Here is a 26,438-nt window from a genome sequence, read left to right as displayed (position 1 = left end):
TCTTCAAAGAGGGCTGCTTCTCTCCTTTCTCTCTCCCTCTCCTCGTCTGCAAAGCTTATTAAAGCATCTTTCACATATCCTGATAGTACAACTTGGACCGAAGCAGGACTAATAAGGGTCTATAGCAAGGCTACTCGTTATGGCGCAGCAGCAAGTCAGTACAATCAGTATCATTGTGTAAATTTGCTGGTGTTATTCTATGCTATCATTCATGTTTTTGCTGCCTTTTATGCTATACATTATATGTAAATCTCCTCTCAGTCGTTCTCCATTCCTTTTCCTTAATGCGTGTATGTATTAGTGTGTGTGTGTGTGTTTGTTCTTGACTGGTTGAATGGTGGCTGTATTGTTAGTCCACCCCTGCCTCTTGTTATGACCTTGCTGTGCCTAGTGTTCTGTCTATGGGACACACTTTGTAATCGAGTGCTTCTTGTAAAGACCCACTCTCTCTCTCACCTCTATTGTATTGTATTGTATTGTATGTCTCTTGTATATTGATAATGGCCCTGTGTTACTGTGGACTAGTACTACTCAAGAACAGCATTTACTAATATTATTATTATTATTATTATTTTACTTTTATTATTGTTGTTGTTGTTGTGAATTGTTGCTTGTATATTACAGCTCTCAGTAATTCAAAAGTTTTCTGTCACGAGGGTTGTCTTGACATTTCAGTAACAAATATCAGGCTAGGTCGTCTCTCAAAGCCACCGATTCAGTTGTTATTGATAATTATTAGAAAAGGATTGATTTACATCAAAATTAAGTTTCTTTTGCTCTTCGATATCATAAACATGAGCAGCTGCTATCTTATGAATGGGTTTCAGTTATTATAGGATTTGAAAGAAAAGCAATTTCTGATGCTTGCATTTATTTGCATCTCTCTCTCTCTCTCTCTCTCTCTCTCTCTCTCTTGTTTTTCCTGTCCTGTTTAGATGTCCATCTCCATCTTTGTGTATATGCCATTATAAAGATTATGCCATTTTGTATTAATCCTCCTTGTACATCATCCCCTCCTGCCATATTAGTTGCATTCCTCTGTCTGGTATCATCATAATCCTTTAATGCATTTGATTAGACAACTACCAGTTCCTTTGTCATTTGTAATTGTTATCATCATATCATCATTTCAAGCTTTCTCCATTGTGTTATGTGTACCATATTTCACTTTGTGTTTTTAGCTTCTGTTCGTAGATGACATGTAGCTTTCTCTCTCCCTCTCTCCCCCCCTCTCTCCCCCTCTCTCCCCCTCTCTCTCCCTCTCACCCTGTATATTTGTCTTACTGTTATCATTTATGATTCTGTGTATATAAATGTTTTTGTAAGCTTCAAGGTACGTAGGAATTGAAAACAACACTGTTAGTAATTAAAGCGTGTCACTTTAACTGAACAATCACTAAACCTTATGTACATCTACATATGCATGTATATATGTGTATACCTCCATGTGTATGACTGTATGAGATGTTTTGATTTCATTTCTTTGCATCGTAGATATACCTGTGTATGCGTATGTGAATGACATAATGTTTTGATTTTATCTGTTGCATTACTTGTGTGTTCAATTGGTTACTAGGTAACCAGTAGGTCACTTCCCCCTCCTCTGTCTCTTTGTGTTGCCAATTTATAATTTCCCTCAAAAACTTTTTTCTTTCTTTGCTAAACTAATCAATTGTCTATGAATCCCCCACTCTCTATCTGCACAAGTATGTATACTGGTATAATTTTGATAGTGTGAGTCAGTATGTACATGTACATGTGTATTGGATTCCTCTTATCCCCTGTTACACATTCACAGTTATGATGGTGTCAATGGAATGCATCAACATATTTCTAATAATAATAATAATAATAATAATAATAATAATAATAATAATAATGATATTGTACTATTAATAATGATGGTGTTATATTAGATATAAGGTGTTATTATTTTAAAGTGCTTGGTATGAGAAATTCCATTGGCAGCTACAGTCATTAGTTATTGATTTGCATGAACAGTCTGCTCATTCATTGCATCTCTGTCAGAGTAAATTCCAGCATTCATTATTATGTACAAGGTATTTTGTTGCATGCAAAGTCTTCCATACCATTTGTATGTTCACATGTCTTGCATGATTCAAAGTATGTGATAAAACAATAGCTCATTTTGGAATTATAACATTTTAAAAGTTGACTTATGCTGCTGACTTGTCATCCTTATATTGAATCAATGATAAGCTGCTTTAAATAGTAGTAGTATTAACTTTTACGATAATTGAATTAATGGGGCATGGGATGTATGGAGTGTGTATGGAGAGGAAGAGGTGTTGTTGGAATGTTCAAAAGGGAAGGAGGAAGGGTCCATTCCTTTAATAGTTTCAGTACAACCTATTAGTTTATAGCTTATGCATGTCTCTCCCCTTGACTGAATGTAAACACAGCTCTCTCCTATAGCAACCTGATAGACATGTCCTTATATGGCAAAAATTTGAAAAGCAAGGAATGACACTGCATAATTTGACTTGCCTCAGAATACTGTATCAGTTATTAATGACTGTACTGTATGTGTGATTGTTGTTGTATTAACCTTTTAAATTCATAATTATATTGCATCATGGAGGCTGTATACATGTAGCAAGTAATTCTTAGCTTCTTTGGAATTGGAATCACATGTATGCGTCATTGCTCAACATTGTAGCTGTTTGACAATAGAATCCTTATTAGTGTTATGACTATGTTTGCATGTATCAGCCAGCATTCGCTCTGATCTGACTCTTTGTTCAGATTTGATGTTTCTCGCCACACCTTTACTCTCTCCAAATTATATTTTATTTTCTTTTTTATTTCCAGGCACTTTTACTGTACGATTTTGAAGGTGACACTGAGTCCGGGGAACTCTCCGTCAGAGAAGGAGATAAAGTGACAGTGTTGAACAAAGTGAGTTATGTATATGTACATGTACATGTACATATACATGTACATGTACATGTCATGTATGCGTGTGTGCCACTTGTCCCGAGTGGCTGTGTAATGATAGTACAGTGATGAGTTTATGTTTGTTTGTGTGTGTTTGGGTAAAAGATACTTAAACTAGCTGAACTCTTCCATACTTCCATTCTAAAACTTACCAATAATCTTTTAACACTAGTCTATTATGTATGCCATGAATTGATGATTGTACTACTGAACTATAATTACAATTTCATTCATTCATTGTCTTTCTCTTCTTAGGCTGTTGGTGATGGCTGGTGGGAGGTCCAGATTGGAGATCAGATTGGTTTAGTTCCAGAGTCATACTGTCAGGTCTGTTCCTTTATCAATTATTGTAACAAGTTCCTTTTAGAGAGAGTCTGTCATGCATCTAACTATTCCAGATTTAATTTGCACTCTTTTGCATGTAGCTTTGTTCCTTTATGTAAAGTGTTTTCCTTTTTATTGTTGTATTGTTGTTGTTATTATGCTGGCTGGAGCATGTGTACATGTTTGGTTGTTTTTGGTTTGTGGATTATTGTCATACTGGGGGTGTCACGGTTTACTTTTTATCTTTTGCTTGGCGTGTGGCCTGTACATATCTAAACAATAGAGGGAGACAAAGAGAGGAGTAGAAGGGAAAGAAACATTAATGTAGAAATAAAATTTAAAAGCAATACCCATATAACTTTATTGCTATCATCATTACTACTGCTATAGTGTTACTACTAGAGTGTACTATTAGCACAATGTAGTGACTCGTGCAGTAGTAGCAGTATAATTAGTATTTAATGTTGAAAATGTTGATAATTCTTTCCTAACAACATCAGAGTAGTGTACTAGCATAAACAACACAGTAACTATTGTAGTTCTCGGTTGTTGCTATGAATAGTTTTACAACCTTTAGTTATTTTGATAAGTTGCTTTCTCTCTCTCTCTCTCTCTCTCTCTCTCTCTCTCCAGGTGGAAGGTGAAGAGGATGGTGGTATGGGTATGAACCATGATGAAGGTAATCCCGATGAAGATTGGCAAGAAGATGATTGGGATGACAATGATCCAGAAGAATCAGTGAGGAGTAAAGCAGTTGGCAACAGTGTAGAAACTGAAGGTACATGCACATCTTAAATATAATTACAAGTACTATGAATGATACCCTGTACTATGCACCATATTTTGTCAAAAGTGACTTTGAGAGAATTCTCTATTTTTATAAGTTTTTCTGATACATATACAAGTACTTATGTTGCGTAGAAAGTTTGAACTGGTTCCAATCAAATTTGGATTTTTCACGAATTTTTTAAGTTCCTCAAAAATCAGGCCAAAGTCCCTGTACTATAGTACATGGTCACGGGCCAAATTTTGGCAAAAATGACTAAGAAAGATTTTCCCATTTTTATGATTTTTTCTGATACATATACATGAACTTATGTTGCATAGAAAGTTTCAGGTGATTCCAATTAAATTTCAATTTTTTTACAAATTTTTAAAGTTGCTTAAAAATGGGCCAAAATCCCTGTACTATATATAGTACATGGTCTCGAGCCAAATTTCAGCAAAAATGACTATGAGAGAATTGTCCATTTTTATAATTTTTCCTGATACATATACATGTTTTTATGTTGTATAGAAAGTTTAAATTGATTCCGATAAAAATTGGATTTTTTACGAATTTTTAAAGTTGCTCCAAAATCAGGCCGAAGCCCCTGTGCTAGGTTTTTTTGTCGAAAATGGCTCAGAGTGTATTCTTCATTTTAATAATTTTTTCTGTGTACATGCACATGTCCATGAGCTTACTTTATGTGTCACATAATTATTTCATTGTCTCTGTAGCTACTAATGATCAGGCATCAAGTGGAGGTCAGAGGTCAGTCTCACCAGGACAACAAAGTGGATCAATCGCCGGGAGACACGGAACTGTCAAGAAAAACATAAACAGGTTAGGAAATATATATACCTCCTTTTAAAGAATTGTTACTATTGTTATAAATTTAATTTATTATTATTAATTATTATTTTCTAGATTTTCTCCATTCGTTAAAACTGGTACCGAAGGATTTATTTTGGGTAGTGTATCTGTGAGGAGAGCCATCACAGACCAGACTGTCAAAGTTGTTGTAAGCATTTACCTAGTTTCTATGTATATACATGTACATGTACATGTTTTTACACATGTACATGTATACATTTCTTCTTTTTTCCTCTCTTAGCAATCAGAAGACGGTTCGCCTATGTGGGAGCCGAACCCTAATCCTTATAGTGTCAATGTATCTAATCCTCAGAAGAAGAGCAAGTTCAAGGGAATCAAGTCATTCATTGCTTATGAAATAACCACATCAGTAAGTGAAGCTACTTTATTGATGAATTAAAAATAGCTTGGAGTAATTTGATAATAATTTTTTTGTATTAAAACTTGGACTGCTTTTAAAACCTACATGTATGTCATGAAATATATACTTTATTTTAGAATGGCGATCGTCCTGTTAGCAGGAGATACAAGCATTACGACTGGCTTCATGAGAGACTCGCCATTAAGTTTGCTTTTTTCAGCGTCCCACCACTTCCTGACAAGCAATATTACGGTAAGAGAGAGAGAGAAAGAGAGAAAGAACAGGTCTTTTATGTCTCGTCTTTATACATGTACATGTAGGTCGTTATGGAGAAGACTTTGTGGAGAAGAGAAGAGAAAAGTTGCAAATGTGGACAAACAGGATTGCAAGGCATCCTGTCATATCTCGCTCTGACGTATTTCATCACTTCCTTGCCTGCCCTGATGAAAAGGTAGACTATCACAAACATACCATTTATTCTTTATTTATTTTCTGTATCTTAAAGGAATGGAAAGCTGGTAAGAGAAAAGCAGAGAAAGATGAAGTGACCAATGGTGCCCTCTACTTGACTCTTGAGCACACAATGACTAGTGAAATATCGGAAGCGTAAGCTATTAACAAAGTTTATGTTTCACTGTCTGTTTTTGTTATTTTTTAAACAGAGAAAAGACTGTCGAGCATTTTTCCATCTTCCTCCAGTCAATGGAGGAGAGCCTTACCAAGATGAAGGCAAAGTTCATTGACCACTGCAATAAAATGTCTGGACGTAAGTTATAAAGTTATAGCTATAATGTACATGTATTATCGTCATTGCCTATTGTGATCTATTGCTTTTCATATTTTTTTTTAGCTTTTATGGCTGAGCATCACAGAATGGCAGCTGTAATCACAGGACTGGGCCATTGCTTTGAGATGGTGAATAAAGAATGTAAGCCTAACATCACTTGTAAAGCATGCGCTAATAATTAAATAATAATAATAATACACTTAATAACATCTCTTTTAGACTCAATGCCATTAACAAGGGCCATCAACTACACTGCTGACATGTACAAGCAAATAGGAGATCTTTACAATAATCAAGTGAGTGTCCTACACTCCTTTACATTGTGAATAATGCTTCATCTTGTCTTGTGTAGCCTAAATATGACATGCTGCCTGCTATGGATGTGCTAAAGGAGTATCTTGGGCTCATTCAAGAGTTTCCCGACGTTCATGACATCCACAAAGGCGCAGCGAGTAAAGTCAGGGACTGCGAAAGAATGAAAGAGGAAGGACGGATTGACGTAAGTTGGAAGAGTTAAAGGTCGTGTGTGTGTATGTTCCTAAAACTAACAAGTGCCTGTATATATACACATGTGACCTCTTTTTTGTCCCTTCACCTCCTCTCTCTCTCTCTCTCTTTCTTTTAGTTTATGGAGGCAAGTGACATTACCGCTCGCTCCGAGAAAGTCTCCTCCATAGTACTAGCAGAGGTATATCATTTCCAGAGAGAGAGAGTCGTGGATTTCCGTGAAATGATGAAAGCAATGCTCCAGGCACAGATCAACTTCTATAAAGAGGTAACGTGTATGTACACATCCCACTCCATGCACTATTGATGTACTGTTTTTTATACCCTTTGATGTTCTTTCATGATTCACCCACACACTACATCCCTTGGACTTTGATTTTGGTTTATTTCTACATGCCTACACCTTTTATTTCTACATGCATTTTATCTTCATTCCTCTTATCATTGTTACAGATAACAGGAAAGTTAGAGAGTGCCTTATCTGGATTTGATGAAAGCACTGATCTGTAGTTAGCCCATCACATTCGGTTCTTATTATCTCTACAGCAAATTATAATACCACTCTATACCAGAAAGCAAAATTTGATATTATTATTATTATTATTATTATTATTATTACTAACTGAGATACGCATTAAAGCATTATTTATATTATTATTTCACCAATTTTCACTGCACTGAGTATTGATCATGCTTTATTACTTAATTATTATTATTATTATTATGATGTGTAGCTTTTCTGTTTGTTTATTTTACATAATTACTGCTTTTAGTGTATTGGTAAGTAATGTCTTCCATGTTTATCATTGCTCCCTCTTCTGTTTCTCTTTATCAGTTCAATTGTGTGACCACACTAATTATTAATTTGTCTTTATTATTAATGATAGTATGATCCCATTGAAGTCAGTAAGCGTCCAGCTAAGACTAAATCTCTCTTTGCACATTCATTGCATTTAAAGACTCTTGTACTTCAAGAGCCTCAACTGAGAGTTTCCTTCCAAAATTGCAGCTAATTTTTGGAGGACCACTGTTTTTTGAAAATATTCCAGTGCTAACAATAATTAAGCATTACATTGTAGCAATTTTTGGGTTTTTGCCTGGTGGTTGCTTTAGAATAGATGCTATATATAATGTACGTATGCTACCTGCTTGTCGGGTTTACATGCATGTGTATGGGTTACTACTGTTGATACAGGAATTGTACAATAACAGTAAACATCCTATGACACTTTGTACATGTGTTACTTTTCTGGTAAAAACTATTTGTCTATTGCTAATATATCATTTTGATATTATGCTATTAAGAGATTTATAAAACAATTTATTAGTGAAACATTAGTTTACAAAAATAGCTATGTGCACTCATCTATAAGATAAAGGAATGTTTTTACTTTTTATGGTGTAATTATTCAAAGCTTGGCACACAGTTAGGAATAATCTTCATTGATACACTACAGCAGCACTCATCATCATCAGTGTGATCAGTAATAGTATCCATTTTGAACCTGTTAAGGATAAAATATTTTTTATTATTGGAGCAGTCGCTTACTTTGTATTTGACCACCACTATTACTGTTAGTACATGTAGGTGTAGGAGAGCCAGTAGAACAGGTAGTGGGTTGAACACTAGCAGGAACACTGCCTCCATTAGTACTACTAGCCCTAACACTAGTGATAGTACTACTAGCCCTAACACTAGTGATAGTACTACTACCGCCATTAGTATTACTCACACTAGTAGTCATACCTCCACTAGCACTGACACTGGTAATAGAAACGGTAGTAGTACCTCCATTAGTACTACTAGCACTAATTGGAATGGGAGTACCAGTAATAATGCTAGCACTTGTAGCAGGAATGGAGCTAGCAGCAGTCTCCAGAGTAAGGCAGTCATAAGCAGAGCAATTCAACAATCTGTATTCATACATTATACTTGCAGACAAATACTGGTCATCGCTAGTTGTTTGTGTTGTATTTACAGAAAAAGAGTCATTTGGCAGTGGAGGAATTGAATTTGAAAAATTCCCCACTGTCACATTTGTTCCATTATTATTGTGAATGATAGACACAGTAAGGACAATATTCTATTATAAAGGAAACATTACATGCAATTGAGTCTTGATTGCTTACTTTGGCGCCTAAGTTTCCTGGCATTATTAGGTGAATTGGATTTGTCAGATCACCAACAGTTCCTCCAAAAGTCGTTGAATTAAGAATGTTAAAGAATGAAGTGTCTCTGCAAACTGAACTGCTTCCTTGTATCGCACAGAAAGAAAGAGAAAATGGGCAATCATAAATTTTATTATTGACGCAAGTAGGATTGACACAATTTGCTTTTTCCTGACAGCATGATTGGTTGACACATATACAACAGCAATACTCCGTTCCTGTGGTATCAGGAACAATGCTGTAGTCTTTATAGTAACTAACAAGACGAAGTGATAGTGTCCAATCGGCTGTAGAAACCTATTGAATAGATTAAGCATTATCTACTATAGAAAGTTAACATTTTGTGATCCATAAGTTAGTAACATGATGAATCTTACCGAAGAAGGTATAAGTAGAAGACAAGTACTAATAAGAAGCTTTCCTTCCATTATTTCTCTATGCTATTAGAACTGAAACAGTGAATGCTCCCTTTTAAAGGGTGGCTCAGTGGAATAACGAAAATAATAACAACTGAATGGTATAATGTATAATAATAACTGTAATAAACATAATCTAAAAAGCAAAAAGGAATCATTTTTCAAAAAAGTAGCAACATAATTATTTCAGCAAAATCAAAAAAATAGTTAATCATCAATGCACTGCAGCAACACTTATCAACAGTGTGATTAGTATCAGTAGCCAGACTGAACCTGTAAAGAATAAATATTTTAATTCAGTTGCATTTTACTAGTACTTACTCTTCACTAAGATACTGCCAATACCATTAGGGCTGTTGCTAGGACTAGGACTAGGACTACTGTTAGGGCAAGCAGATTCTGGTGAGCAAGTCAATCTGTAGTCATAGGTGATACTTGCAGACAGAAATTCATTATTGTGAGTATTGGATGTCATTTTGTTAGAGTATGAGGTGGTTAACTGTGGAGGAATTGATACCGAGAAACTTCCAAGACTTGAAATACGTTCATCTTCATTCATGACAGACATCTCAAGGATAATATTCTATAACAGAATGACCATAGATAGTGTATACTGCATGTGACTCACTTCAGAGCTTAAGTTTCCAAACATTATTTGAATTGGGTTTTGTAGACCTCCATAAGCTCTGTTCTCCTCAAAGGTAGCATTATGGCCAAGTGAAATGGATGATGTGGTATTACTACACATTGATGGTCCACTTCCTTGCCTTCCACACACAGAGAGACGAATCCCACAATTATTACCACACCTGGGATTTATTATGGTAGCTATTTGATCACAGCAATTGGGCAGTCCATTGCAATTGCAACAGCAGTATTCCAGACTAGTTCCTTGGACTAATACTAAACTGTATTGCTTAGAATAGCTAATAAGACGTACTGATAGTGTCCATTCTGCTTTAACGACCTATGAAATAGTGGTAATGAACTATAGTAAACTACATTAGAGTGAGTAGTACTAATAATACCATCACTGTTTTGACAAATATGGTAAGAGTAATCAATGCTTGCTTTAGTAGAACAGGAAACCACAATAATTATACTAATATCTGGCCTACATAACGGCATCAGGCTTACATAATAATTATAACGCACTGATACAAACAATAGAGAATACATCATGTAATAATTGAGAATAATCCGAGATATTATCTTACTGAGAAAATAACGAGAAGGGAGATAAAGAGTAGTTTCATGATTCAGTCGCTCTCTGTCTTTTATGAATTGTGATAGTATTTTTCCAAGGAGGATAGGAATTTAATAGATCTAGATGTCTTTCTTTCTTGTTAACAGCTACTGCAGCTCAAACAGCAGACTTTGATCTCGACCTCGATCTCGACTTTGATAGAAAGAGCTAAGCGACTCCAAAAGTACGGCCGGGCCCGGGCGCGGTGATTATGGGAGTGGTTTGTTGGTAGGCGTGGCTCTAATATCTATGACATGGCTGCCTCGTTTCTTTTCGGTTGGATTCCATTTATTGGAAAATACTTTTCAGAGCCAGAAACAACCTCTCCCCCTGAAGATTTCCCTAATGTTAAAGTTGGTATCATTGGTGGTGGAATTGGAGGCTGTTCATCCGCTTATTTCCTGAGAGAGCTCTGTGGGGACAATGTGGAGATCCACGTATTCAACGACAGTCAGGTTGTAGGTGGTAGATGTGCTGTGATTGAATTCCAGGGGAACATTTATGAAAGTGGTGGAGCAGTTATACATACCAGCAATAAACATATGGTAGAATTCAGGAAAAAATTTGGTAGGGAAATCGATAATATTAATTGCCGCTGAGCTTATATCTAGATCTCTAAATTAAATAATAATTTTCTGATCTTTATAGGTCTGAAAGAATTCAACTCGTCTAAAATTCCAAGCTCGCCTCTTGCTATATACAATGGTCAAAGATTTGTCCTCCATCTTGGTTTCTCTGGCATCCTCAATAACCTGAAACTTCTCTGGAAATACGGACTGAGCTTGTTCCGGATGTCACGCTCAATTCACTCAGAGTTGAAAGGCTTTTCAAATATTTACAAGCTACAGGAAAAAGGAAAGTCCTTCAAGACGGTGCCTGACATGCTGAGAGCTATGGGTGGGGAAAAATTTTGTAATGAAATTACTGTAAGTTCAACACTCACTTCATTTAGCATGAGCAAATTATAGTATTTTAGCAATGGTTTCAGGGTTTCACATAGTTTTTTTGACATTGCTTAGCATCATAGAATTCTTTATGAATTTATAAAGTTGCTCCAAAATTTGACAAAACAACCTGTACTATTTAGTAATAATTATAGTAGCATTACTAAGAATAGTATAGGCTATTTTGTCAAAAATCACTAGGAGAGAATCCTCTATTTTTACAATTTTTATCAATGCATATACATATTTGTAAGTTATGTAGAAAGTTTAAATTGATTCCAATCAAAATTGGATTTTTTATGAATTTTTAAAAGTGCTTTAAAATCAGGCCAAAGTCCCTGTACTATAGTACATGGTCTTGGGCCAAATTTTGGCAAAAATGACTAGGAGAGAATTTTCCATTTTTATAATTTTCTCTGATACATATACATGTTTTTATGATGTGTAGAAAGTTTGAATTGATTACGATCAGAGTTGGATTTTTTTACGAATTTTAAAAGTTGGTCCAAAGGCTATTATAACCTAATGCGATGCTTATTTGTCAGCTCATGAAGCTCATGCTGTTAAGCTCACTTAACATGCTTTGTGGGAACCCTGAATGGTTTAATATTTTTTGCACATATCCACATCTATAACTCATCTGCTTTTATTTTAATTCTTTCACAACAGGTAAGTGCTGATGATTATTTCAAGAACACTCTCGGATGGAATGCTGAACTTGTTGATGATCTAGTATGCGCTGGAATGAAATGCAATTATGGACAGACTAATCAAGTCGATGCGTTCACTGGCTTTGTTTCGCTGGCTGGGATGGAAGATGGCTACCTCTGGTCTGTCATTGGAGGAAATCGTCAAATACCAGAGAAAGCACTCGAAGCATCTAAAGCCACATACCATGTTTCCACTGTAACAAAGGTGACAAAAGAAGATGACAATATGTACATGGTGGAGTATAGCGACTCGACTGGTACCTCTTTGATTGAGTTTGATGTAGTCATTATAGCTCATCCTTTAAACTTGTCAAAGATTGCATTTGCTAATTTCTCCCAGACCATCTTCACTGATGGGACCAAGACTCCATATCACAGGACTGTGGCAACCTGGATCAAGGGCAAACCCAATGCCAAGCTGTTTGGTTACCCTAAAGCTGATCAGTACCCGCGGGACTATCCGCTCACCATCCTAACCAACGATATGACCGATCCACCGGTTGATTTCAATAGTTGCTCTCAGGATATTCCAGCCACAGCCTCAGAGGAAGAAGTGAAAAAGAATTATAACAAGCCACTGAGGGATCTCCCTACCCAAGTATTCAAAGTATTCTCAAACAATTTTCTCTCAGATTCAGAAATCTCTCAATTATTCGTATCAACTGAAGGAGTCGTCTCAAAGGACTGGCTGGCTTATCCTCAGTATGCTCCACCCGAGGAGTGTCCTCCATTTGTGCTGGATGCTGAGGGCGGGCTCCTCTACATTAACGGGATTGAGAAGGCTGCCAGTGCAATGGAAATGAGTGCAATCGGAGCCAAGAACGTCGCTCTGCTAGCAAAAGAATACATTTTAAAGAAGAAAATGACCCAATAATTGAGTCGTAATTGTAATTGAATCGTCTTGTTTTCGAATTTTAAATGTTTTTCTTTTTTTTCTGTTAATGCAAAGATAGTTACATTGGCCACGTGGGCGTGAGTTTTGGGCGGGGCTACATGTGGCAACATTAACAACAGCAGTGGAAAACGAGGTAGAAAAGGATGGAAGAGTCAGATAAAAGAGCCAGCGAGAGAATAAACGATGCCAAGACCCGTGGAAGACCAGGTAGTGCATCTAATATCAGACCTCCTCTCACTGTACGTAGAACTCAAAGGTGACTCGGGATGGAAACAGTTCAACTACTCCAAGACATTCTCTCTTGCCAAGGAGACCGTTAAAGACAGTTGTCCTAGGATTAACTACACCGAAGTAGACCAGCAGACCTTTGCGGAGCGTTACGAGAGATCAAGTCAACCGGTCGTGATAGTAGACGGTCAGCGGAACTGGGCAGCAGGTGACAAATGGACTCTTGAGGTGAGATATTTGTGATGGGTGTGGTCAAGATAGTGTTATGTTACACTATCGCTTGTATACGTTTATGCGTTAAAATTCAATTATCTATTAGTTAATTGGATTCTGCTATATATGTTATTTTATTAGAGGTTAAATCGTAAATACCGTAATCAGAGATTTAAATGTGGCGAAGATAACAGTGGCTACTCAGTCAAGCTCAAAATGAAATATTACATTCATTATATTCATAATAACGAAGATGATAGTCCTATGTATATTTTTGATAGCTCTTTTGGTGAGGTAAGGCACTTTAACGATTTTATATAATCATTAGAAAATACCACAAAAACTCTCTGTCTTCTACTCTAGCATCCTAAGAAGTGTCAGTTGTTAGAAGACTATTTAATCCCAAAGTATTTCCAAGACGATTTATTTCGATACGCTGGAGAGGCCAGGAGACCCCCATACAGGTAAACCGGGCATTAAAAGACAAAGAGAACGTTTGTACTGTATTGCTAGATGGTTTGTAATGGGTCCGGCTAGATCAGGTACTGGTATACACATTGATCCATTGGGAACTAGTGCTTGGAATGCTCTTGTCAGTGGATACAAGAGGTATGCTCTATAAGTCTATAGTCCTATAGTGTCTTTTAAAGCACTCACAACTAGTGCTCAAAACTTTGTAAGTAATTAGAGCCAAACCAGACATGCATATTTATTCAGACTCTCATAACATCAGTATGAATATATGGATTAACATTATTCTTTGCTAGGTGGGCATTGTTTCCTCCTCATACTCCAAAGGAGTTGCTAAAGGTCCCAACTAGCATTAGTGGCCACCAGCACGATGAAGCAATAGCATGGTTTGCCATGGTCTATCCTAAAACGCAGTTACCTAGCTGGCCTAAGGACTGCAAAGGAGTGAGTCATTGCTAATAGACAGTCGTGTTTTTTGTTTGTTTAATAATGTTGAAACTACTAGATTAATGAATTGCTACATGTATGATTATAATAGCAATGATATGATAGTGATAGCGATTGTTGATTGTTTGATTTCTTGAAATAGATTGAGATATTACAGTGTCCAGGAGAGACAGTATTTGTTCCCAGTGGTTGGTGGCATGTCGTACTAAACCTTGATACTGCCATTGCTGTTACACAGAATTTCTGTAGTCCTGTCAACTTTCCTGTCGTGTGGCATAAAACTGTTCACGGGAGACCCAAACTCTCCAAGAAATGGTACCAAGCCTTAAAAGTATGCCGTCGTGTATTCTAACTAAATTTTATTTTGCCTTTAAAATTGGGCATGATTAGATTTTTTTTATTGAACCTTTGCTCCAATCACTAAAGATTTGTCCTTGTGGTTAATTAGCCAGTACTGATAGACACAAAGCAATTAGCCCATGCTTATTTATATAAAAACACAGGAATTAATCAGCATAATAGTCATAATAGATAATACGTGAGCTTTGTATTAGGATTGCCTTCATGAGTTTGGAGATGACTATAAGTGTCTTTTTGTAGTGATTTTATCTTAAAGTGCAACCTTATAAAGGATTAGTAATAGTTGTAAGCTGAGAAAAGCAATTTTAAACATCAAACGGCTAAAATATTTGTAGCATTGCCTTTATGAATATTGACTGCTTTGAGTAGCATCATAACATTATGTTCCTAGTTTCAAACTCAAATGCCAACAGCCATTAATGCATGAACAACATTGTGTTATAGGAAGAGAGACCTGAGCTAGCAAAGGCTGCAGATGAAGTAGATCTTACCCAAGAGACAGGCCTGCCCTCTAGTGAGAGCAGCGATGACAGCAGTAGCAGCTCCTCATCTTCAGAGTCTGATCAGTCAGACTGTGAATGCTCTGAATGTGAAAGAAAGAAAAGAAAGAGAAGGTACAAGTATGGCTGGTGTGCATGTAACGGCCTGTTGCTGCACAAAGTGTTGATGTTCTCAATTACTCTTTGTCTCTCTTTCTCTCAGTCCCTCTCTTATCTTAATCTGCACTGCATATTATGAATGCCCTTTTATGATCTAGTAAATATAATGTACTCTTTTGTTGTATAGGAAAGTTGATGAGAGATGAGTATCATGTAAAGATTAAGGTGTAACTGATCACTCAAGGCTCTCCTCCTCTTATATACACATCAACTATTTAAAGTTTATGAAAGATATTGCTATTAAAGTTTACTATGACAGATACAGTGAAATGTTTATTTATTTATTGTTGTTGTTAGTGTATGCCCAGTTCCTTGAATATTTCAGTTGATAATTGTTCTGGTTGTACTGATGGTAATGGTAGGATTGGTTTAGCCTGCGTCACCTTTTGTCTGCCTAACTCTTCCTCATCAGTTTTATGGTCGCTAATGGAGGACTCGTTAACCGGGAAGAATACCCTCTTCCTTGGCTCAATGGCACTTTTAATGGCTGACCCTATTTCAGGCACTAGTGGGCTTGTACCTGTAATCAAACCCAGAGCAGCTCCCAGTCCAATTCTGGTATACTTGGCTGTGTAGTGATTGGATGCAAGCTGGAATGTTAAACTATTGATCAGCGGTTTAGCTTCATAGCTCGATTGCTGATAGCAAGCTTTCCAGAGATCATTCATCCAGTCACTTGTGTTAGGCAGTGCTTGTTGCCCTCTTCTCCCTGTTACTATAAACGGAATATCATCAAAGAATCCATTGTTTTCGTTAGGTGCTTTATCTCTGCTTGCTTCATTGAAGTGTGTTTTAAAATCTTTAATTTTTCTGATTATAAGTTCTTTCTTTGCTTCGGGATACTTTAAGTCATTGACTTCATTGAATTCAAGGAAGAAGTTAGCAAAGGTGAGAGCAACTATATATGGTTTCCTGGTGATGCCTTCACCCACTCCCAGTTTGTGCCTGCAAAGTGTGCCTACGAGCTCTGCAGTTGCTTCATCGAACCGATCAATGATTCTGTGACACAGTATGATCAAATCAAATCCAAACCTAGGCTCTTCTTTTTTTATTTCCGAAAGAAGAACTTCAGTTGATTGTCTCCTGTCAAGAAACCCTGGTGTGTCGTATAGAATCACTTCCATTGATGCTAGAGTCAGCCTATGAGGCTCAACCGTATCGTGTTTTGTTGGTGAAGCTCCATGGGATTGCTGGGCTAAGATGTCATCCAGCATACCATTAATGAGTGTGGACTTACCACTACCTGTCCTCCCAATTACTAGTATATGTAGGTCTGTTTTTTCTTTCGTTTCAGTCTCCATTTGTTTGCTTATTCTTTCAGTGGCCATTAGATGCTCCTATAGCAGACTCTTCTTTCTGCTAATAGTCTCTGGCAGCTTGTCATTCTGTTTAGTATATTTGTTTGTGGTGTGCTTGACAAAATGCATGATGAGCCTGAGCTAATGGTCTATGGTGCACAGTGCATAATGATCTCATTCGGAGGTGTGGCTGGAGACAGCAATAAAAATATGTAGATCTACTGCTGACTGTTGCAAGTCGGAGCGAGCTATGGAGAAGAAAGAGAGAAGTGTGTCAGTGCAGATGACTCCCTCTGGGGACTATTCTTCAACGACAAACATGGTCCCAACAGTAGGAGGGGCTGTACACTATGTCAAGAAACAGATTGGGTTTGGTGGTCAAGGAGTTGTAAAAGAGGAAGCAACAGTCACTGCAAAAGATGATGAAGCAGGAGCTAATGTAGACTTTCAAAAACCAGGTACAAGGTTCTCCTTTAAAAGGAACAAATCAATAAGGTCTGTGGCTCGTTCTCGATCAGAAGGAAATCTAGCACTCCAGGGCATTACTGGAGATGGACAGCAAGGTCTATGCCATGCTTTACCTCCCCGTGGAGAGCTTAGATATGTATATCTGGATATGTCTTGGACACGGTTTGGTTTTACGTTGCAGGTAAATCCAATTGCAATCCAATGCTGCATAGTTACACTACAAACTTGTGTGGGAGAAATTAGTATTTGTGTATTCATGTAGTTGTAAAATAGGTCTGCTATGCAAATTACATGGTAATAATTACAATTGGAATGAGAGAGTGTTAAATCAGTGTGTAGACTGAATATCTGACTAGATTATTGATCACTGCTGAAATGTGCTGATTACATTTCCTGATCCAATTGTATGGTTTCAGGTGATTAGGTAGTCATCCATGCAATAATATAAATGCTTTTAGTATATGTTTATATTGGCAGTGTGTTTTACAAGCTGTCTTTGGAAACACTATTTTATCTATACTACTTTGTATATGTAGAGCTATGGCCGAAGGAGTGAGGAAAAGCAAACTATAGTTCAATCTGTCACAGCTGGCTCACCAGCCTTTATGGCTGGACTTCATCCAGGTGACTGCATATTGGAAGTAAATGGTCAAGACATGATGTCAGTGTCAACGAATGATATTCTCTCTGCTATACTGAACACAAATGACAAAAGAGTACAATTATTGGTCAAATTTACTGATGGTGCACATCGCCTTGAGCTAAAAAAGAAGTTGCAACTAGCACAGGATAGTCTTAAGGAAAAGCAAAAGTCCTTAAAGCAGTTGCTTGCGACTAAGCATTGTCTAACAAGCTATTCGAGTCCTGTGAATGCCTGGGCTGATGATTGTGCACCAATTGAGTTTCTCTTTAATGAAAGTGAATCATCAACACAACATCTCCCTAGTGATAGCCATCACACTGTGTCATCGAGCTATTACAACCTTGCTGTCTATACTGGGGACATTCAGTATATTACGTGTGATGGACTAGTGATACCCTTTGATGCTGTGAACCCCACTGCTAGCAGTCCTGTTATGCATTTTCTGCATAAGGGTGGTGATAAAATGATGAATGAGATTTCGCTAGCAGATCAGTGTCACCTCGGTGATGCCATGACAACAACTAGTGGAGAGTTAAAGTCCATTAGGGGACAAGTTTATCACTGCCTCTTTGGACAGTTTGAAGATCATCTCAAATTATGTTTTGAGTCCTCTTTAAATAAATGTTTGGCAAGAGGTTTAGTAGTTGTAGCATTTTGGTTGGATGGTTTTATATATTGTCATGTGCCACCTACACTTCTTGTCGAAACTATCAAAAAGACTTTGTGTGACTCGTCTAATGACTTTTTAAGTAAATTTAAAGTAATTATATTTGCAAGTCAAATTCTGCCACAGTTAGCAGAGCTTGTAACTCACATTTTTAAACATGAAACATAATTATTGTACTGAAGTTACTATATTAATTTTATCATCACTTTTTATTTGAAAAATTAAAACTAAAAAATCATCTCATAAAAACTGTCTGCGGCCATACCACGTTGAAAGCACCAGTTCCCATCTGAACACTGAAGTTAAGCAACGTCGGGCCGGCTTAGTACTTGGATGGGTGACCGCCTAGGAATCGCCGGTGTCGCAGACTTCTTTTTTTTTCTTTTACAATTTTTTTGCGCATGCGCATTGTATGGGACAACTCCCCCTGGCCCTCACGTGTAATCTTTTTCATTTTCCTAAAAATGGAGTACCCACCAAACAACACAATTTACATTAACAACTTAAATGAAAAGGTCAAGAAGGAAGGTAAAATGTTGATTATTAATTTTGGTTCTTTTTATTTGTCTACAGAACTGAAGAAATCACTGTATGCCATTTTCTCACAATTTGGTGACATACTTGATATAGTGGCACTCAAGACACTCAAAATGAGGGGACAAGCTTTTGTTGTGTTTCGTGACATTGGTAGTGCCACTAATGCTTTACGATCGATGCAAGGATTCCCTTTTTATGATAAACCGATGGTTAGTTTAATAAATGTAATGGGTGTGTTTGATTGATTATTTTGGAATAATTTTATTTTGATTAATTTGTGTGAGAGTAGCATCTTTATTGCATTGCACTGCTCTCTCCATCTTTTCTCTCTCTCTATAACTAATGACACCCACCACTTGGTGTGGTTCCAGAGGATAGCTTATGCAAAGACAAAGAGTGATGCCATTGCCAAAGTTGATGGAAGTTACGTTGAAAAGAAGAAAAAGAAATCAGAAGAAGGTACCACTAAGTAAAGAAGAACTAACATACAACGATATTTTATAGCTCGTCCAAAAAAAGCAAAGCAGTCAGCTAGTGCTGGTGGATCAAATGCTTCAGGAAGCACAGGAGGAGGAGGAGGCAATAAAGGTTGAGAGGAATTATTAGCGTTTATATAATTAATGTTGTTCTTTTATTAGGTTCAAGTATTCCAAACAAGATTTTATTTATCAGTAATCTCCCACCTGAGACGACTGAAGTGATGCTAAAGATGCTGTTTGAACAGTAAGTGCAAGATGATAAATAAAACTTGGTGTTATTATTATTATTATTACTACTATAGGTTTCCTGGCCTACAAGAGATTAGGCTGGTGCCTTCACGTACTGATATTGCATTTGTGGAATATGAGAATGAGAGTCAAGCAACGGAAGCCATGAGCTCTCTCCAGGACTTTAAAATAGTTCCAACTCACCCCATGAAAATCACATATGCTAACAAGTAGCATGACCCATTTTAATAAATAATAATTTTAATGAAAATTTAAAAACATTTTTCATTAAACATTTATTAATCACGTGATCCATTCTGAGGGCGTGGCTTCTCCAAAAATAAAAATGACAGTCCTGACTGCTTTCGCTTATGGCATATATACATTTGGGCCGCCCGTGGCTCTTTTCTTCGTCACAGTTGCAAGGCACCCACACGAGATTATTACTATGATACTAGGGTAAGTGTCAAAGTGTTGAAATCCTTCGGTTAGAAGGTTTTGTCAGTACTACGTGTCTATGATCTTGCCAGCACACCATAAATAAAGTTAATGAAACATTGGCTAGGTTTTTAATTTTATTAAAGTACTGATATTTGCTGTTGGGTAGAGTTTTGATAGTAATATAGGGCTTAAGTCATGCCTTTTAATTTTGCTAAGGGGAGCTCCACCCATTAATTTTAACAAGATCTTCATGCATAAATTATTATGGACTGACATTTGTAACTTAACTTTGGTAATTTTTGTTTTGTTTTTAGTGCGTTCTTCTGGTTACTAGCATTATTATTTGCGTCGCTGGTCTGGATTATTGTGATACCGCTTAAAGACACTCCGGCATTCACTCTACCAATATCAGTTATACTGCAAGAAGTCTTCAGGTGGCTCTATTTCAAGTTGCTCAAGTATGATTGTGCATTTCTTTTTCAATTGTTGTATGAACATGTTAATGTATCGCAAAAATTTTTTTAATGGAGAATTTTCTACTAGTCATTTTTGCCAAAGTTTGGCCCGAGACCATGTACTGGACTTTGGCCCGATTTTTGAGCAACTTTAAAAATTTGTAAAAAAATCTAATTTTGATTTGATTGGAATCAGCTCAAACTCGAAATGTAACATAAAAACATGTATATGTATCAGAAAAAATTATAGAAATGAAGAATTCTCTCCTATTCATTTTTGCCAAAATTTGGCTTGAGACTACGAAATACCTAACTATTTTAAATTGGATTTTCTTACTAACTTTGGAACCTTAAGGGAATGGAATTAGTCATTATTTTTATTGTTTTTTTAGAAAAGCAGATCACCTCTTGGAAATTGTCAGTGAAGATAAGTCCGACCTAAGGAAGCACAAGATAGCATATGGTAATAATATGTAGCTAGTAACATTGCTTTTAGTTCCATTTTGTAGTTGGAGGATTAGGTTTTGGTCTGATAGCTGGTATTGTAATGTTTGCTAATGTCCTATCAGTTGCTTCTGGCCCAGGGACAGTCAGAAGCAATCAATACTTTGTTACAGTATCAGGTATTGTGATTCCTTGACCCAATGACTTGTATGATTTGATTATTTCCCTTAGCATTTAGTACTCAAGTGATGATCATTCTCCACATTTGTTGGGGGGTCATATTCTTTGCTGGTCTAGAAAGCAAGAACTGGCTTTATATTTTTGCTGTACCCATTTCTCACATGTTCATATCTTGTCTGGTAAGGATATGAGATTCAACTGCACTTTATTTTGATTCAGACTAATAAGAGTATTATGGTTCTCACATTGTATGATTAACTGGTTAGAAAGGAAGCTTGGGGTTGTCTTCTGTCTACCATATCCCACTGGCATTAGTAATGATTCCAATATTGTCTGCTATAGTAGGGGCCCATTGTGTAAACTGTGATAGTCTATAGACTAGAGCATCATCAGGAGTGATGTCATGTGTCTACATCTAATCAGTCTGTCTAGTTCTGTATACTGTATAATACTGGTGTGTTAGCTCACATGTATGCTAGTCATCAAGTAGACATAATAATCTCTTGAGTGATTAGACACTAGGGAGGGCTATTGGGCTTACTTTAAGTGATATCATTATGAGGCTAACACAATGGTTGTCTAGTAGTATTTACAAACGTAATTGTGATGTCATGTAATTTCTTTCTCTCTCTTTCTTTGTAGTCTCTTCTTATAAACCTGGCCAATACTCCTGCTTATTTCTTATCTTTTGGTTATTTCCTTTGTGTTGTGTTTGTTGCTCTTGCTTTCTTTGCTGCCGGAGCAAGGCCTAAAACTCTGGTTGATTTTTTCAAGCGATAGTCAAGTCCTCATCAAGAATGCTACTCTAACTCCTCCAGTGTTTTTAATAATAATCCTATCTCTCGCTTCTCTTTCTCTAAATATTATATTTCTGTTGTTATTACTCTCATATAAAGTATATAAAAATGTGCAGCTTTGATTACTGCAAGCAATTATGTGTGACCAACAAAGAGTTTATGGATAGCTTATGTAATCTACACCAATGGGACATTGGTGCCATTTACCTATCCATTCCCACACATTCATAGCATGAACAATTGAAATGAGCCATTGAAATTTGATTAGATATTTATAACTGCAGGAACACACATTATTGTCTACAGGGAATTTGACAAATACATCAACACAAAATGTACATAGCTTGTAGGTCTAACATTAGACATGAATGCATGAAAAACAAAATAAATAATTTTGAGAGATTATTAGTTAGTCAATAGAGAGTATCTCAACACTCTCACAATACCACGGGCTAGTGTCTCCAGTATATACTACATGGACCAGGAACCTCTCCTTGTCTTCCTCTGGATCTACCAATGGGACTGGAGACAGGAACAGTGTCTTGGGATCGGTGGAATCAGTTTGAGATAGAACTAACTTAAGACAGAAGCTGGTATCGTTGTGTCTTATAACACAGCCTATGGTCACGTTTCGATTGAAAGGCCAGTCCAATTGATTGTCAAAGACTCCACTATGAACTGTTAGCTCTAACTTATCATACATGATATCTCTTTCCAGCAAAGAGGAAGAGGAAGATTCTATCATTGCCGATCGATGGTACTCCACCGACATTTTATATCCAAATCTACTTGAATAGAAATATGCAGATTTATCCAGCTCAGTCATCTCATTGAATGCCAGTTTTATGGGTAAGGAGGGAAGGTTACCGGTCACTACTGAGTAGAGCTGATTACAGACGAGGAGTAGGTCCGAATTGGATTTTTGTAGTTTCTCGTGCTTCTCTCTCAGCTCCTTATTGTCCCTAGCTAGGCCGGAGCAGGCCTCAGTGAGGAGAGAGAGATGTTGGACGTGGTGCGATTGGGCATGAGAGGAGAGTTCGGAGCGTGTCAATGGCCCCTGGTTGCAGCCGGCCCATGCAAACTCGCACTCTCCTGGGACTAGGCTGCACTCTTTCTCAATGTGTGAGACAAGATCATAGCGGGTCATCTCAGCCCCACAGCTGTATGGACACTGAACTGGGAATCTCAGGCAGGTCCTCTGATGAAGCTCGGTCACGTCTTGATAGGTTGCCTCGTATTGGCAGTACTGGCACTTGTATGGACGCATCTGGCAGAGTTCTTTCTCGTGTTTCTCTACAGAGACCCTCTCGTCCGTATATCCACATCTGTAGCTGCAGTGAGTAATGGTGTACTGGGACTCACCCTCTCCATTGAGCTCTCTATCCTTTGACGTTTTAATGTGTTTAGAGAATTTCAAATCCTCAGACTTATGATAGGAGACGGGCTCATCGACAAGAGAAAGACAGCCATTCATTTTTGTAAAAGAGTAAGTGTTTTCACTAAAGTGTTTTGTAAAGGATTGTTCCCAAGTTTATAGACTATAGAGTGAAAATTAGCCCCACCTCCTTTCTGTAGTACTTAGGGCATTATATTATAGACTACGTAGGGTGTGGCTATGCATAGATTATGGGCTATGTCACATGTAAACACATGGGTGACATGGCAGAACCCAAGAGCTGAGTATGTTCATTATTGCTTAATCGTATGTTTATTATTCAAATAGATCTAAATGAAATGTGACAAATTCTTGATCTCTTATTTCCTATATTTGGGTGAGTCTATTTTGTTTGTTCACATACAACATACATCAGGGCGGGATGAGGTGACGGAGCCCCTTAATGTTTTACATTCTTATAGCAGTAATTGATTGGGGCAAGCATAAGCAAGCTAGACTTGGGCGACAAAAGTGAAAGTCACGTCTGTTTGCCCTTGTTTAGTTTTATTCATTTTAATTAACTTTTTTGCAAGGATGCAACACGACATCACTTCCTTTGCTAAATAAAGCACTATAAAAATTAATTTTCATCCATTTTTTCATTGCTATTGTGTTAGCTTTGAATATGCTCATAGAAGCAGTTGCTTTTCTATCTTTGTTTTACACTGTGGCATCTCTATCAATCTCCATTGATGGCGTCAATGGCAGGAATAACCATACTTGTCTAACTCAAAGTAACTTTCAAGCTTGTCAATCATTGGAATATGTATCAACCAACTTAAAGAATTTGCCTACTGGAGCTATTACACTGGTGATCACTAGTGATTTGCTTACTGTAAGTGAAACAGTTATCTTCTCTGGTATCAATGGACTCACCATTACTGGACAAGGAATGGGAAAGACTCGCATTACATGTTCACCTAAGAAGAAAGGAGTTGGCTTAGTCTTCAACAATTGCACTCAATTAGTATTGGAAAATTTTTCAATTGAAAATTGTGGATGCCAGCTATATGCAAGGCTAATATCTGTAGCTGCATCTATTGGCATTAAGAATTCAACCAACGTCACTATATCGTTTTTAACCATCACTAAAAGCAGAGGACGAGCTATGATAATGAATGATATAATGGGCTATGGCACTGTGAGTCATTGTGTTATATTAAGGAATGGCAGCCCTAGTGAGACAGGTATTCATGGTGGAGTATTCATGCAGCTGAGCGAAAAAGTTTCTAATGCTGTTATAACAATATCAAATTGCACCTTTTCAGAAAATTATATTACTAAAGTTAACGTTAGTGATAAATGGAAAAATCATGAAGTACATGGAGGAGGAATGTCATTACTGCTTTGGAAAACTTCAAATAATAGCATCAATATAACTGGAACCAACTTTTCATTTAATGAAGCACCAATGGCTGCTGGCTTAAAGATTAATGTTACTGAAGGCAATGGTAATATAATTCAGGTAATCCATTGTAACTTTAGCAATAATAATGCCTCTATTGGTGGTGGCGGTAGCGATGTAGGACTCAGTGATATGACTGAAGGTGAAAGTAGAATTCATTCCTCAATGGAAAACACTGAAAATAAGAATAGAATTTTCTTAACTCAATCTATATTTTATAATAACAGCGCCTTATTTGGTGGAGGATTGGCAATGTATGCTTCGAGCTCTAAAAGTAGTTTCATTAACACTGTAATAGTTGATAACTGTATCTTTTTAAGGAATAAAGCTTATGGTGGGTCTGCTGTGAATGTCAATCGTGATGTAAGACAGATTAATGGGCTAAAACATTTTGGAAGTGCTTTTAATTTTATATCTTGTGAATTCAGTGACAATCATGCTGGAAGAGAGCCTATTAGTGTAGCAACTGCAGCTGATATCTCACAAACTGGCACTCTGTTTACGTCATTAGTTCCAGTTATGTTGTCTGGTAATAATACATTTTATCACAACAATGGCACAGCTATTTATTCATCTGATGCGGTATTAAACTTCACCGAAGGCTCCTTCACTAATTTTTCTAACAATGTTGGTGAGAAAGGAGGTGCCGTTTTACTCGTTGGCACTGCTTACCTTAACATTGAGCCAAACAATTCTCTTCATTTTGAAAGTAATAAAGCTTCAATTGGAGGTGCCATATGCAGCATGCAACTGGAAACAAAATATTTTGGTTATACCGAGTTATGCTTTGTAAAATCAGAAAAACCGGAAACAATAACTTTTAGTTTTGAAGATAATCATGCCACAAGTCGCATTGCCAATGACATATTTGTGGCAAATGTCAGAGAGTGTATGTATCGATGTAGTATAATGAACATTAGTCTAGTATTTACTAATCAATGTATTGGGAACATGTCTTTCTCTAATAACCAGTCAAGCATAGCAAGTTCAACAGAAACTATTACAGTTGATAATGCAGTGGAACCATTCCCTGGTATTCCATATAAAATTAATGTGACGCAAAGGGACGTATTCAAAAATGACGTCAGCCAGCTATTCCCATTAACAGTCGGTTTTATGTATGCTTGTAAAATTAGCATTGATCCTGGCTTTATAATCCTCACTGACAATAACATTAAATTATATGGTCAACCAGGTAGTAGTGGCAAGTTAGTTTTCCAAGGCTATACCAACACTAATGTTCAAGTCTCAACTAATGTCAACCTCTCATACTGTTCCCCTGGCTATGTTCTAAACAATGATACTTGTGTTTGTTCAGCTGCAAACGATTTCACAAGGCTGGAAGGAATATCATGTCCCAATGATTCAGCAGTATTGCAGTCAGCTACGTGGGCTGGCTATCTAAAAAAATTCCCTCATGAGTTGATGACAGCTAACTGTAAGGTTGGTTTATGCAATAGAAGAAAAGAGACGGTTTTAACCAAAAAACTAGACAACGTTTGTCATCACTCACGAGAAGGTATTTTGTGTTCTCAATGCAACCCTAACCATACTCTCTATTATCACTCCAACTCTTATCTTTGCAAGGAGACCAGTAATTGTGAGTATGGTATCTTGCTGTATGTTCTTA

The 26,438-nt window shown here is 37.0% G+C and overlaps 9 protein-coding genes across 10 annotated transcripts; 6 read left to right on the top strand and 3 right to left on the bottom strand.

The window, feature by feature from the left end:
• The first annotated feature begins 5 nt into the window (after positions 1 to 5).
• LOC100641359 (sorting nexin-33-like) lies at positions 6 to 7,430 on the top strand. The gene is made up of 16 exons (XM_003382528.3): positions 6 to 154; positions 2,833 to 2,919; positions 3,214 to 3,285; positions 3,916 to 4,060; positions 4,783 to 4,888; positions 4,973 to 5,066; positions 5,160 to 5,288; positions 5,417 to 5,531; positions 5,600 to 5,730; positions 5,785 to 5,885; positions 5,942 to 6,045; positions 6,130 to 6,207; positions 6,286 to 6,362; positions 6,419 to 6,565; positions 6,692 to 6,841; positions 7,027 to 7,430. The coding sequence occupies exons 1-16, from the start codon at positions 140 to 142 to the stop codon at positions 7,081 to 7,083; spliced, it is 1,608 nt and encodes a 535-aa protein (XP_003382576.1). The 5' UTR covers positions 6 to 139; the 3' UTR covers positions 7,084 to 7,430.
• Positions 7,431 to 7,854: 424 nt separating this feature from the next.
• LOC109593732 (uncharacterized) lies at positions 7,855 to 9,171 on the bottom strand. Its single transcript, XM_020008746.1, has 4 exons — positions 9,120 to 9,171; positions 8,704 to 9,039; positions 8,123 to 8,657; positions 7,855 to 8,078 (listed from the first exon to the last, which is right to left on the bottom strand). Exons 1-4 carry the CDS (start codon positions 9,168 to 9,170, stop codon positions 8,014 to 8,016), a joined length of 987 nt encoding a protein of 328 aa, XP_019864305.1. The 5' UTR covers position 9,171; the 3' UTR covers positions 7,855 to 8,013.
• Positions 9,172 to 9,293: 122 nt separating this feature from the next.
• Positions 9,294 to 10,566, bottom strand: LOC100641234 (uncharacterized). Its single transcript, XM_003382527.3, has 4 exons — positions 10,376 to 10,566; positions 9,787 to 10,125; positions 9,480 to 9,741; positions 9,294 to 9,431 (listed from the first exon to the last, which is right to left on the bottom strand). The coding sequence occupies exons 1-4, from the start codon at positions 10,412 to 10,414 to the stop codon at positions 9,373 to 9,375; spliced, it is 699 nt and encodes a 232-aa protein (XP_003382575.2). The 5' UTR covers positions 10,415 to 10,566; the 3' UTR covers positions 9,294 to 9,372.
• A 78-nt stretch (positions 10,567 to 10,644) lies between these two features.
• LOC100641107 (prenylcysteine oxidase 1-like) lies at positions 10,645 to 12,984 on the top strand. Its single transcript, XM_003382526.2, has 3 exons — positions 10,645 to 10,971; positions 11,053 to 11,330; positions 12,018 to 12,984. The coding sequence occupies exons 1-3, from the start codon at positions 10,659 to 10,661 to the stop codon at positions 12,930 to 12,932; spliced, it is 1,506 nt and encodes a 501-aa protein (XP_003382574.1). The 5' UTR covers positions 10,645 to 10,658; the 3' UTR covers positions 12,933 to 12,984.
• Positions 12,985 to 13,045: 61 nt separating this feature from the next.
• On the top strand, positions 13,046 to 15,677 carry LOC100640981 (bifunctional arginine demethylase and lysyl-hydroxylase JMJD6-like). Its single transcript, XM_003382525.3, has 9 exons — positions 13,046 to 13,160; positions 13,201 to 13,409; positions 13,536 to 13,688; positions 13,758 to 13,858; positions 13,908 to 14,003; positions 14,162 to 14,309; positions 14,455 to 14,643; positions 15,117 to 15,286; positions 15,459 to 15,677. Exons 1-9 carry the CDS (start codon positions 13,097 to 13,099, stop codon positions 15,475 to 15,477), a joined length of 1,149 nt encoding a protein of 382 aa, XP_003382573.1. The 5' UTR covers positions 13,046 to 13,096; the 3' UTR covers positions 15,478 to 15,677.
• Positions 15,678 to 16,788: 1,111 nt separating this feature from the next.
• Positions 16,789 to 18,618, top strand: LOC109593728 (uncharacterized). Its single transcript, XM_020008732.1, has 2 exons — positions 16,789 to 17,278; positions 17,634 to 18,618. Exons 1-2 carry the CDS (start codon positions 16,880 to 16,882, stop codon positions 18,573 to 18,575), a joined length of 1,341 nt encoding a protein of 446 aa, XP_019864291.1. The 5' UTR covers positions 16,789 to 16,879; the 3' UTR covers positions 18,576 to 18,618.
• A 197-nt stretch (positions 18,619 to 18,815) lies between these two features.
• Positions 18,816 to 19,944, top strand: LOC100640859 (U1 small nuclear ribonucleoprotein A-like). 2 transcript variants are annotated; one of them, XM_020008716.1, is made up of 6 exons: positions 18,816 to 18,935; positions 18,981 to 19,153; positions 19,234 to 19,403; positions 19,449 to 19,532; positions 19,583 to 19,667; positions 19,726 to 19,944. In XM_020008716.1, exons 2-6 carry the CDS (start codon positions 19,107 to 19,109, stop codon positions 19,883 to 19,885), a joined length of 546 nt encoding a protein of 181 aa, XP_019864275.1. In that variant the 5' UTR covers positions 18,816 to 18,935; positions 18,981 to 19,106; the 3' UTR covers positions 19,886 to 19,944. The 2 variants fall into 2 exon arrangements, with proteins under 2 accessions (XP_019864275.1, XP_011409992.1); XM_011411690.2 differs by having other exon boundaries at positions 18,818 to 18,935; positions 19,316 to 19,403.
• A 21-nt stretch (positions 19,945 to 19,965) lies between these two features.
• Positions 19,966 to 22,069, top strand: LOC100640186 (gamma-secretase subunit Aph-1b-like). The gene is made up of 6 exons (XM_003382434.3): positions 19,966 to 20,110; positions 20,407 to 20,550; positions 20,940 to 21,010; positions 21,057 to 21,170; positions 21,223 to 21,350; positions 21,814 to 22,069. The coding sequence occupies exons 1-6, from the start codon at positions 19,998 to 20,000 to the stop codon at positions 21,949 to 21,951; spliced, it is 708 nt and encodes a 235-aa protein (XP_003382482.1). The 5' UTR covers positions 19,966 to 19,997; the 3' UTR covers positions 21,952 to 22,069.
• A 308-nt stretch (positions 22,070 to 22,377) lies between these two features.
• Positions 22,378 to 23,442, bottom strand: LOC105316630 (TNF receptor-associated factor 4-like). The gene has a single exon (XM_011411683.1). The coding sequence runs from the start codon at positions 23,440 to 23,442 to the stop codon at positions 22,378 to 22,380; it is 1,065 nt and encodes a 354-aa protein (XP_011409985.1).
• Between the last annotated feature and the right edge of the window lie 2,996 nt (positions 23,443 to 26,438).

Source organism: Amphimedon queenslandica, unplaced genomic scaffold, assembly GCF_000090795.2.
Source record: "Amphimedon queenslandica unplaced genomic scaffold, v1.1 AMPQUscaffold_13521, whole genome shotgun sequence".
Taxonomy (NCBI): domain Eukaryota; kingdom Metazoa; phylum Porifera; class Demospongiae; order Haplosclerida; family Niphatidae; genus Amphimedon; species Amphimedon queenslandica.
The sequence above is the reverse complement of the archived record's forward strand: the minus strand, read 5'-3'. Positions and strand labels throughout refer to the sequence as shown.